The 11,911-nt window shown below is 46.7% G+C and overlaps 1 protein-coding gene across 3 annotated transcripts in view; it reads right to left on the minus strand.

The window, feature by feature from the left end:
- Nucleotides 1-267: 267 nt before the first annotated feature.
- The window catches only part of mcu (mitochondrial calcium uniporter), a 156,442-nt gene continuing 144,798 nt past the window's right edge, over nucleotides 268-11,911 (minus strand). For all 3 annotated transcript variants that reach the window (XM_048616152.1, XM_048616154.1, XM_048616153.1), the window contains exons 4-8: nucleotides 10,756-10,860; nucleotides 7,923-8,083; nucleotides 5,658-5,861; nucleotides 4,269-4,385; nucleotides 268-903 (exon numbers count right to left, since the gene is read on the minus strand). In XM_048616152.1, coding sequence (XP_048472109.1) covers nucleotides 826-903; nucleotides 4,269-4,385; nucleotides 5,658-5,861; nucleotides 7,923-8,083; nucleotides 10,756-10,860 — 665 coding nt within the window. In that variant the 3' untranslated portion in view covers nucleotides 268-825. The remainder of the gene's footprint in view (nucleotides 904-4,268; nucleotides 4,386-5,657; nucleotides 5,862-7,922; nucleotides 8,084-10,755; nucleotides 10,861-11,911) is intronic.

Genomic DNA, 11,911 nt, shown 5'->3' on the forward strand with positions numbered 1-11,911 from the left:
ATGCTCTAGTGGCCAAGCCTTGGATTATCAGACCCTTCACTTTGCCGGGAGTGGTCAGGGATAGACAGGTAGCTGGGTGCCCTATGTTTCAGAGGATCTCGAGGGGACATAGCAACAATGTCACTGTTCCCTCCTCCAGTGAAGGAGACCTGATAGTAAAAGCATGCCAACACACAGCTATCCACAAGCTCCTGCTCCAACCGTGAACCCAGGCCACAGAAACCAGCAGCGTGTATCCAACATCAGCGACCAAATGCAACAGCCAAGTTAGCTCCAAAACAGTCGTGGAAGTCATTTATTGTCAGAATTACAGTGCTCTTTTGTACAATTTATTTCACAAATGATGCCCTTTCACTTAATTGTATGCAATTCTTTTTTATACATATAATTTATAGACTTTTAAAGGACTGCAGCAATGTCAGATGAATCCATAGTTTGTAAAATCTGCACACAAAACAAGATAAAACTGTAAAATAATGCATGGAAATGATCTTTTCTTTTTTAAAAAAATCCCACAGAGGAAATGTGCATCCCCCATCTGCCCACGTGTGGTCATGAAGGAAGTCAGTGCCCACACTGTCCATGTTATTGACATCTGCAGAGCACCTGACACCTCGCCGTGGACTCAAAACCCTCTCGCTCGATCTTCGGAACGCACGGGCATTTGGTTTAAATGAGTAAGGGTGCTCCTGGCCTCAGCTTTGCCAGGCTTTCCACTGCTCGGGTGGGTGGGAAGTGGACGTGTTGACTGGCAGGGAATTGGGTGGGGGGAGGGTAGGAGAGGGGGTTGGGGTATTGGACGGGGAGCTGCTCTGCATCTATTCCTCACTCCTGGTTGCTGACAGGCCGAATGGGGAGATGGAGCTGCAGTGGATCCCGGAGACGTTTCAAGTCCAACTCGGCCTGAAATGCAGAAATGATCCAGTGTTAGTGCTTGCGGAGATCCCAAATTTCCTGGAACAAAGGCATTCCCACAAGAACCAAGCACCAGGCCACCTCGCTAATCAGCTGCTGGAAATCCTACAGAGTCCTACAGAAAGTGACACCGTTCACAACCCCAGGATGTCCCAAAGCCACAAAGGTCAGTGTTCTCCCTTCTCTCCCTTGGCCTTTCACTGAGGCTAAGGTGTGTGCATCCAGGGTGGAATCTGACGCAGCAGAATCACAGAGCTGTGATAACCCAGGAGGCCATTCAACCCATCGTATCTGCACTAGCTCTGAGCATCATGACTTAAAGCTATTGTCCTGCCTTCTCCCTCTTTAACCTTGCAATTAATTTCTATTCAAATGATCATCCAATGCCCTTTTGGATGTCGCCAATTGAACCTGCCTCCTCCGCACTGTTGGACGGGTAGAATTTCCTCAGTTAAACATTGGACAGATCGCAGCCATTAACTGGTTCCCATCACAAACTCCATCCCCTACCCATTGACCACCCCACCCTGTGGCATCAATCCTGGGACTGAGCTTGACCTTGCTGCTCCATCTCCATCTATCCTATGGGGAAGTGATAGCCTAGTGGTACTATTGCTGTACTGTTAATCCAGCCACCCGGTAATGTTCTGGTATTTGAACCCCAGGTTCGAATCCCACCACAGCAGATGGTGGAATTTGAATTCAATAAAAAGAAACAAAATCTGGATTTAAGGGTGTGATCATAGAATCCCTACAGTGTGGGAACAGGCCCTTCAGCCCAAACAGCCCACACTGCCCCTCAGAGCTTCCCACCCAGACACATCCCCCTATAACCCATTTAATCTACACCTCCCTGAACACTATGGAAAATTTAGCATGGCCAATCCACCTAACCTGCTCATCTTTGGACTGTGGGAGGAAACCGGAGCACCCGGAGGAAACCCACGCAGACACGGGGAGAATGTGCAAACTCCCACACAGACAGTCGCCCGAGGGTGGAATCGAACCTGGGTTCTTGATGATGTGGGGCAACAGTGCTAACCACTGAGCATGATGACCATGAATGCATTGTCAACTTTCAGGAAAAACCCATCTGGTTCACTAATGCCCCTTAGGGAAGGAAACTGCCATCCTTACCTGGTCTGGCCTCTAACCAGTGCCACCCTCATCCCATGAATGAATAAAAAGAAATCCACTCACACTTTCCCGCTCCATCTTCTATATATATATAAATATACACACACACACAGGGTTCTCCTGTAACAAGTGTTCTAGTGATGCGAATTGGCTATAATTCGGCTGATGTGGGGAACACTATTTCTAAAATGCAAACCTTTGTTGACTATTATGCAATCCAGTATTATTTAAAAATGCAGCCCATTTAAATAGAAGAATGGACTCCAATGCTAAATTGATGGTATAAGTTAGAAATGAAGTAACGTTTAAAATAATGAGTGCTGTTAAAACATGCACCTTTGTGTGTGGTATTTGTGCGTAGATTTTGTCACATTTTTAACATGTAAGAATTTTTGAACTTTTTCATGTAAATCATTTATACCAAAAGTTGTCTGTGTTCCAACCTGCTCTTTTCCAGCACTATTTTGAATACAACGTTACTCAGGTTTACAAAGCATTTTAATCCTACAATTAACTTCCATGCCAATAGATTACATAGGAAAGAAAAGGTCAGATTCCTCTGCTTCACTTATCTGAAAATCTATCCAGAAGTCTGTGCCAATGGAATGTCAGGTCAGATCAGCATTTCAATAGGGGAGGGAATTTTACTCAAAATTGCTGATAGATCAGTTTCGGGGGAGTTCCATGGAGGGTTGCTGGCTGTGAGCTCGATCTCACACGACTTTGCATTGCTCACCTCTTTTGGATCATACTCGCACTATCATGCAGTACTGACCATTGCTGGGATTTCCAGTGGCAGAACTCTATTTAAAGCCCAGCTGTCACTTCATTGCAAATACAAGGTCAGATTCGTAAATGTTTTGCCTCTTTGCAGCATCACAAATTTGATAAACTGTCATTGTAACTGCAGCTATTTTTGTAAAATATAATTGTTATGTGCCCCTAACTCTGCTTTTCCCATAGGCCAGCGATTTTCTAAAACGCGACGTTGCATGGGAACACAACTATTGTGTTACAGAAGAACCCCAGCACCCCCCTCGCCCCCCCCCCCCCCCCCCCCCCCCCCCCGCCCCCCCGCCCCCCCACAACCCGCTATATAGGCGCACCTTTTCCTAGCTACTTTCAGTCCTGAAGAAAGGTCATACCAGACTCAAAACGTTAATTCTGTTTCTCTCTGCGGCCAGACCTGATGGACTTTTGACCATCAGCCCCCTACTCCACCCCTGCAACATCACCACAGCTCTACCACTTGCCTCAGCTACAGGCTGCGGAAAAGCTCAACCCACTTTTCTCTGGTCTCGGAACTGGACTATCTCAAGCAGCTTTCTTCCATCGTCAATTCATCAGAAATTGCCCACACCCTGGCACACACTAAGGCCCATTTCTGTGCCCATCTCTCCTGGGCTTTCTGACTTACACAGGCTCCTGTTATGGCAGTGCCTCAATCAGAAAATTCATTATCATCTGCAATTCCCCACCATCACCCATCACCATCACCACCCCCACCCCCACAAACCCCCAACTTCCTCCGTGTCTGTACTCTTCAACTTCACAACATCACATCAGGGTCCTTGAATCCTGGTCTCTTCGTGCCCAATTTTAAGTCTCTCCCCAGTGGGTGGCGGTGCCTTAAGACACAAAAATTAACTCCCTAAACCTCCCCAACTTAAGGCATTGCTTAAAACCAACTCTGCTGACCCCAAAGCTTTCCTCCCTGCTGACAAGGCAGAGTGTCAAGTTCTGTTTGGTCAGCAGCTAGCTTGGAAAACATCACTGTTAAAAAGGTGCTATAGAAATGCAAGCTGTTGTTGTTGGTGATCACAGCCAGCAGCTTTATGGAAATTTAACCAAAGTCCACTTTTAACTAGGGTGATGTCGTGACTTTTACCCAGGCCACACAGTGTCCCGTTCCCCAGCTCTGTTTACCTTGCTGAAGGATTTATGCACGCATGAAAAGGGAGAGACAGCAAGGCTTGTATTTACATAGTGCCTTTCGCAACCTCCGAGCAGCCCAATGAAGCACCATCACTGTTTTAACATAGAAAGGAGCTCGCAGGGAGTCGTCCTCTGTGTCAGCCCCACATTCCTGTGTTTGCTGTCAGTCTGACCTCTCCCTGGGCTCCCGTCCTACAGTCAGCCAGGGAACCGCTCCCCACCCTGGAGATGGCCAGCCCACCCCGGGTTTCCACACCAATCCAACCTTGCTTCTTTTTTACCTGAGCGATTGCGTCCTTGAGCTGGTTGTATTTTGCGATATCAAACTGCATCTTCAAGGCTCCTCTGTGAAAGAAGTGCAGGTACTGCCTGTCTTTGGCATCGGGGTAGATGTATTCCTGTTTTTGTTTGGGAGGTGGGGGGGGGGGAAGGGTGGAACAGAGAGCGTCAGGCAGAGCATAGTAAAACAGTCAGTAACTGGGGAAGAAATGGCTACTTGGGGTTTAATCTTCTATTTACAGGGCTGCTCCTGCCGCAGCACAGCACTCCCTCAGCCCTGCGCTGATGTGTTGGCCGAGGTTAGGTACTCAACCTGAACTTCAACACTGGAATGGGGCTAGAACAGCTGTCAGACGGACAGAGTGGCCACCAACTGAACAATGCTGAAAGATCATCGCCGTACAGGTCTCCCTTTGCTGCGATGTGGCAAATAAAATACTATTCACTTCAAAACTGAAATGCAGGATAGAAACGTCTCTCCTCCATTCTGATCTCAGTCGGAGGGGAGGATCAGATACCACAGTCTCAGCTGCACCAGCAAATGCATGAAAGGATGGCTGCTGTGTCCCCTCAAACATTAATCTCTCCAAGTGCTTCCCACAAAAGTTCCCATCATAGGCACAGTCGAAGTAGGGTGGGGTGAGGCTCGTGTCCCACACAAACACACGGCATAAATCAGCTGGGCTGAATGGCCTGTGACTGCTGTAAAATTCCATGCTATGCTCCAGAAGGAAATGGAGATAAAAGGCTGGGTGGCTTAGTGGTTAGCACTGCTGCCTCACAGCATCAGGGACCCGGGTTTGATTCCACCCTCGGGCGACTGTCTGTGTGGAGTTTGCACATTCTCCCCATGTCTGCGTGGGTTTCCTCCGGGTGCTCCAGTTTCCTCCCACAGTCCAAAGATGTGCAGGTTAGGGTGGATTGCCCATAGTGTCCAGGGATGTGCAGGCTAGGTGGGTTAGCCATGGGAAATGCAGAATTACAGGGATAGGGTGGGTCTGGGTGGGATGCTCTTTGGAGGATCAGTGGGGACTCAATGGGCCGAATGGCCTGCTTCCACACTGTAGGGATTTAATTTGTTTTCAAACGTAAAATCAAAAGGTACTGTACGAGTACTTTGCCTTTAAAAGGAGTTCCCCTTTGAGGGTGCAATGTGCTGTGTGCACACAGTGTTGTGACTCTGCCTGACAATTTGTTGGTCTGGCTTTACAAGGAGCACACCTTGCTTTTGTTGCTTCATAACTTGGAACGTGTTTTACTGATTTAAATAATTAACCCACAGATTTCATCAATCCCTGACAAGCAAATAATTATCAGACTATCATCATTAACAGGACAAAGGCAACTTCCAACCGCGCCTTGAATGGCGAATGACTCAAAGACATATCTACCTGCCGTGTGATTACAAAATAGGCATACATAGCCATTGCACTGCCATAAGTGATGAAATAGGTGACCGGCTCCATTATATCCCAGGAATATTCCCACCAAGTGAGTCGGGCGAGGATTCCGAACTGTGTTGCCATGAAAGCCATTCCACCCCAAAGTACCCAGCTCGACCTCTTCTCTGCTTTCCTGGCTAATTCCAACTTGATCTACAGGAAAGAGAAACAGACCGTCCTCAGTGACAATCCATGAGCTCCAGAAGGAAAACTATACAAAAAACCACCGCCCCACCACCCCCGCACGCCCCCTCCTGAATATTCCGCTTAACGTTCAAATACAACAAGAGATTAGAAAGGTATTCAGCACGATTACTTTTGGTACAAAGGGATTGGAATGCAAGAGTAAATAAAGTCTTACTACAATCAGAGGGTGCCTAGTGGTATTATCACTAAACTATTCATCCAGAGACCCAGGTAATGTTCAGGGGATCCGGGTTTAAATCCAGCCATTGGCAGATGGTGGAATTTGAATTCAATTAAAGTCTGGAATTAACAGTCTAATGATTAACATGAAAACATTGTAGATTATTGTAAACTACAACCTTTAAGGAAGGAAATCTGCTGTCTTCACCTGATCTGGCCTACATGTGACTCCTGACCTACAGCAATGGGGTTGACTCCTAACTGCCCTCTGGGCCATTAGGGACATGCAATAAATGCTGGTCTGACCTGTGATGCCCACATCCTGTAATTTTTTTAAAAATCTTACAAAATTATACAGGTAAGGCCACCCCTGGAGCATGGAGCACAGCGCTGCTCTCCTTAAATCAGGAAGGTCACACTTAGTCTTGACAGAGAACACAAGAAAGGCTAAATAAAAAATGAAAGAACTGCGGATGCTGTAAATCAGGAAACAAAACAGAAATTGCTGGAAAAGCTCAGCAGGTCTGCCAGCCTCTGAGAAGGAAAAAACACAGTTAACTTTCGGGTCCGGTGACACTTCCTCAGAACTCGAAAGGACACAAGAAAGGCTGACCAGACTAGAAGAAAGGGATTGGCCCGGAGGGAGAGACTGCAAAACCTAGAAAAACAAGAAGGGATTTAATTGAAAAGTACACATTTCTTAAGAGGCCAACAGGACAGATGGGACAATGTTAGCCCTGGTGAGGGAAATCTAGGACACAATGTTATCATCTTAAATAAGGGGTCATTTAAGAGTCAGAAGGAGAACTTTCTTTACTCAAATCTCTAGAATTCTCTACCTGGATGCTCAGTCATTGAGTATATTCAAGATGGAGGTGGACATGTTTTTGAATATTAAGAGATTTCAGGAATATGGGGATTGTATGGGAAGGTGGAATTAAGGGAAATGTTCTTGCGGAATACTGTGATGAGCTGAAACAGCCAAATGGCCCATTAGCAGTTCAAGACAGAAAACGCAAATTGGAAGTTTCATCCACACAAAAACGAAGGTGAGATTTTCCTTATCCAATAAAGTAGATGTTATGCATCAGGCTGCATCCTTGTCAACCAGGATCTAAACACACAGCTTCCCAATGGAGAATCCCATGTGAGGATGGATGAGGCAGAAGCATGCTGGCAGTATCACTCGACTAGAAATACGGGAACCTCAGGCTAATGCTCTGGGGATGTGGCTTCAAATCCCACCACGGCAGGTGGAGAAATTTGAATTCAATAAAATAAAAGTCAAAAACTTACAAAGAAAACACTAACAGTGACCATGTAACCACTGCAGTTTGTTGGAATAAACCATCTGGTTCACTCATGTCCTTTAGGGAAGGAAATTTTATAGAACCCCTACAGTGTGGAAACAGGCCCTTTGGCCCAACAAGTCCACACTGACCCAACCCCCTATAACCCACCTAATCTACACATCCCTGAACACTACGGGCAATTTAGCATGGGCAATCCACCTAACCTGCACATTTTTGGACTGTGGGAGGAAACCGGAGCACCCGGAGGAAACCCACACAGACATGGGGAGAATGTGCAAACTCCACACAGACAGTCACTCGAGGGTGGAATCGAACCTGGGTCCCTGGCGCTGTGAGGCAGCAGTGCTAACCACTGAGCCACCGTGCCACCCATGAATCTGTCATCCCTACCCAGTCTGGCTTACATGTGAGTCCAGACCCACAGCAATGTAGTTGACTCTCAATTTCCCTCTGGGCAGTTAGAGATGGACAATAAATGTTGGCCTACCCAGCAACACCCACATCCCAGGAAGTGAATATAAGAAGTGCCACCTACTTTTTCGAGGGGTTCAATCTGAGCATGCAGCTCCTCCACTCGCCTCTGGAGTTCGCGCTCCTTATGCAGTTGGTGTTCCTCAATGTTCAAGGTGGTGAAAAGTTGCTGCACAAGGATCTTAACGTCATTCATTGTCACCGCGTCTTCGTGACTCAGGATCTCTGCCAAAAATCGAAGGTAAAATGAACATTTACGCAGTTGGCCTATGGCTCCGGGAGGGAATTTTCAGGAGATTCCCAACAAGTTGTGCCCCTGCCTCCCTTGTACATTCCTATAGATGCTCCTCCCAACTTGCAATCCCTTTAACAGTTCTCCGGTTGCAAAGATCAAGTCTAAGGCCAATTGGGAAGAGATATCTGCATTCCGAGAGACAGGAAGAGGATTTATCTCAATACTTCACTGTACTTCGAGATGCCACTGGCTGTTTGCATTGATTTTTGAGTACACAAATGTGCACATTTTTCTGGCCTGCAAGAGACAGCAACAATGTGGATGAATGGAGGCCGAGTGCCCAGTATTCACTCACACGATGATCAGAAAAGGGCACAAGGTTTAAGGGACGGCATTCGAGGGAAGCACTGAAATGTATTTTCAGATGACCACCTCATTGAGCCCACCACTAGATGACAGCAGAGCAACATCTGAAAGGTTCAGACCCAGCACAATTGTCAAGTTAAACCACTGAGCTGGTTTACATTCAATCTCGATCATCCAGAGCAGCTCTCCAGAGGCAGCAAAAGAAATTACAAGTCGATGCATGTCTTTTACACAGTCCAGTGGAGCGCTGATCAGGCTCCGAACACCAGTTGGAAAGGTCATCAACCTGAAAAGGTTAGCTCGGTTTCTCCCTTCTCTGATATACCAAGCTTTTCTTGTACGTTCAGTTTTTGTTTTGGATTTTCAGCATCTGCAGTATTTTAGTTTCTTCAAAGTTATCAGTGGGACCGGGGCACAGCAACAGATAGGATGGTCAACTCTGATTGGATGTTAGCCAGAATAGATGACACCCTAGCACCAATGACTGTCTAAGATGGCCATACTGTCAGCCAATCAGCAAAAGAACACAGCAACCTGAATGACTCTTAAAATCTCAGCCTTATCTCTGCACTTTTCCCTTTTAAAAAACGAAGAGGAAACAGAAGTATTCAAGAGATTATTTTTAAACACTCTACGAATTTGGTAAACATTCATTCTCATTCCAAACACAAAATCTGATACTTTCTTAAATACAACATCTGGAATTTGTTCCCACGTTATTGTGAGGACACTTTGAAAATTACCTTAATGATATTCAGAGCATCATTCTTTAATTTTGTAAGATCCTCTCTCGGGCAGAGGCAGCGGGAGCCTGAGACGCTTCATTTAACACTAAACAATAAGTTAAGAGAGAGGAGAAGTCGCCGTATTTCCAGAGGTTCAGAGGGCTACTCTCTCATTTGAGAGACGTGACTGGTAGTGAGTTTATCGTGAGGGTCACCACACCTCAGGCGAGGGGGAAAGAGGTTGAGAATGTGAGACCTTCCTGGTAACCTCAGCTGGTGCGGGGTTTGAGTTGCTGTTGGTGTCACCTTGCATCGCAACCCAGCTCTCCAGCCAACTGAGCTAACTGGGGGATGCTATATAAACACACAGGAGGTGCAAAGGGGTCCGTGTGGAGCATAAAGAACAGCATTGGGCCAAATGGCCTGGTACATTCTATGTAGGCACCACCAGCAAAACACTAATGAAAGGATTGTGCACATTATGTACCGACTGTGATATTTGTCAATGTAACTTAGTCGCATGTTAGTCTGAGGGGCAGTCACCGCATTTCCTAGGATTTAGATGCAGGGCAATTTAAATTGCTTTGACAGACACAATGTCGCACTATATAAAAACAAGTGTTTTCTGCAATAGTCACTTCTGTTTTTGATGAGAGTCTAATTTGTTTATTTTGCCCTCGTGAATAAGCAAGCAGCAGTACAATGGTGTCATGTAACAAGCATCCATCATTATTAATTAGAACAAATTTCCATCAGCTAGGAAATTCAGTGCAAACCTCAGAAAGCATCACAATTCACACACGGGGACAGAGAGAGATAGGGGTATAGGGGTCAGAGAGAGCGAGAGCGCGCGGGAGAGAGAGAGCGGGAGAGGGCAAGGGCGAGGGCAGAGAGGGAAAGCGAGATGGAGGGGGGACAGACAGAGAGAGAGAGACAGAGAGACAGAAGCAGGGGCACAGAGAGAGTGAGAGAGATGGTGGGGGACAGAGAGATAGAGAGAGAGACACAGACAGAGACAGAGAGACGGAGAGATGGAAGGGGGGGGACAGAGACAGAGAGAGAGAGAGACGGACGGAAGGAAGGGGGGGGAGAGAGAGGGGGAGACAGAGAGAGAGAGAGATAGAGACAAAGGCGCAGAGAGAGACGGGGGTGCAGAGAGAGAGAGAGACGGGGGAGGCAGAGAGAGACAGACAGAGTGGGGTCAGAGGTCACAAGTTCATGGCCTCGAAAGAACAGCTGAAGGAACAGCTTTCAAGAAGATGAAAACCAGGGAAGTTCAAAAGGGCTGGAGCTGGAGGAGAGCAGAGATATGTCAGAGGGTTTTGGGGCTGAAGAAAGCGACAGAGATATGGAGAGGAGAGGTCATGGAGAGATATGAAAACAAGGACAAGAATTTAGAAATTGAGATGCGAAGGGAATCAGTTTGGGTTTTAGCGGGTTCAGGAGTAAGAGATGAACTGGACTTGCTGCAACTGAGGATCCAAACTGCACACAGCAGGAAGTGCTGGAGGGAGATTGGGTTCACAGCAGCTGAATGCTGATTGTGGACTTATCACAATCGATGATCTTACCTTGCTTTGGTGGCTGTACATGGTGCGTCACATCATTTATCACCAAGTTGAAGTCGGTAAGAAGTAGAATGTCAATTCCTGTTGATGCAGCTATTCGAACTCCATCTATAGAGGACCAACAGAGACACAGCCTGTCAGCCATCAAGGAAGTACAACTAATAACAGACAGAAGGAAAAGAGCAGACACTTCCAGCAGCATCATCCCTTCCATTTACAACACCAACCTCTCCGTAAGGAGTAGGCCATTCGGCCCCTTCAGCCTGCTCCACCATTCAATGGGATTATGGCTGATTCCACATTCCTTGTGCAAGCTTTCTGCTCTTTCCCCTTAACCCTTGATTCCCCGACTGATCAAGAATGTATCCCAGCCTTAAATATATACAAGGGCTCTGCCCCCCAAGGTTCTCTGTGGCAAGGAGTTCTAAGGATTCACAACCCTCAGAGAAGAAACTCTTCCTCATCTCAGCCTTGAATTGTGCCCCTTTATTCTGAGCCTCTGCCCTCTGGTCCCAGACTATCCCAGGAGGGAAAACATAGTCTCAGCATCTACATTGTCAAGCCCCTTAACAACCCGCTATGTTTCAATGGGACCTCCTCTCATTCCTCTAAACTCCAGCAAGTAGAGTCCCAAACTGTTTAACCTTTACTCATGGGACAATCCCCCCATATCAGGGATCATCCTAGTAAACCTTCTCTGAACTGCCTCCAAATGAAATGATACCTTTCCTTACATAAGGGGACCAAAACTGCTCACAGTACTCCAGATGTGGTCCCACCAGCACCTTGAACAGTTGCAGAAAAACTTCCCCACTTTTTCCTTCACCTTGGTATCGGGCTGTGTGACCCAGCTGCCTAAGTGCTCTCACAGTGCCTGGAGATTGTTGCACAAGATCGTGCTTAATGCTATAAATGAGGACTTCAAAACCACAGACAGCACAGTGCTCTGCTGAAGACTGAGAGTGTTTATTGCTGCAATGAAACAGAATTTTACCTGGACAAGAGATGTGCTAAAGTCAACAAAGCAAAGAGCAACAATGTGCTTCAAAGAGTCACAGCGTGGAAACAGACCCTTCAGTCCAACTCGTCCATGCTGGCCAAGTTTCCCAAACTAATTAGTCCCATCTGAGATAGCAGGAACTGCAGATGCTGGAGAATC

This window comes from Rhincodon typus, chromosome 34 (genome assembly GCF_021869965.1).
Source record: "Rhincodon typus isolate 14 chromosome 34, sRhiTyp1.1, whole genome shotgun sequence".
In the NCBI taxonomy this organism is placed as follows: Eukaryota; Metazoa; Chordata; class Chondrichthyes; order Orectolobiformes; family Rhincodontidae; genus Rhincodon; species Rhincodon typus.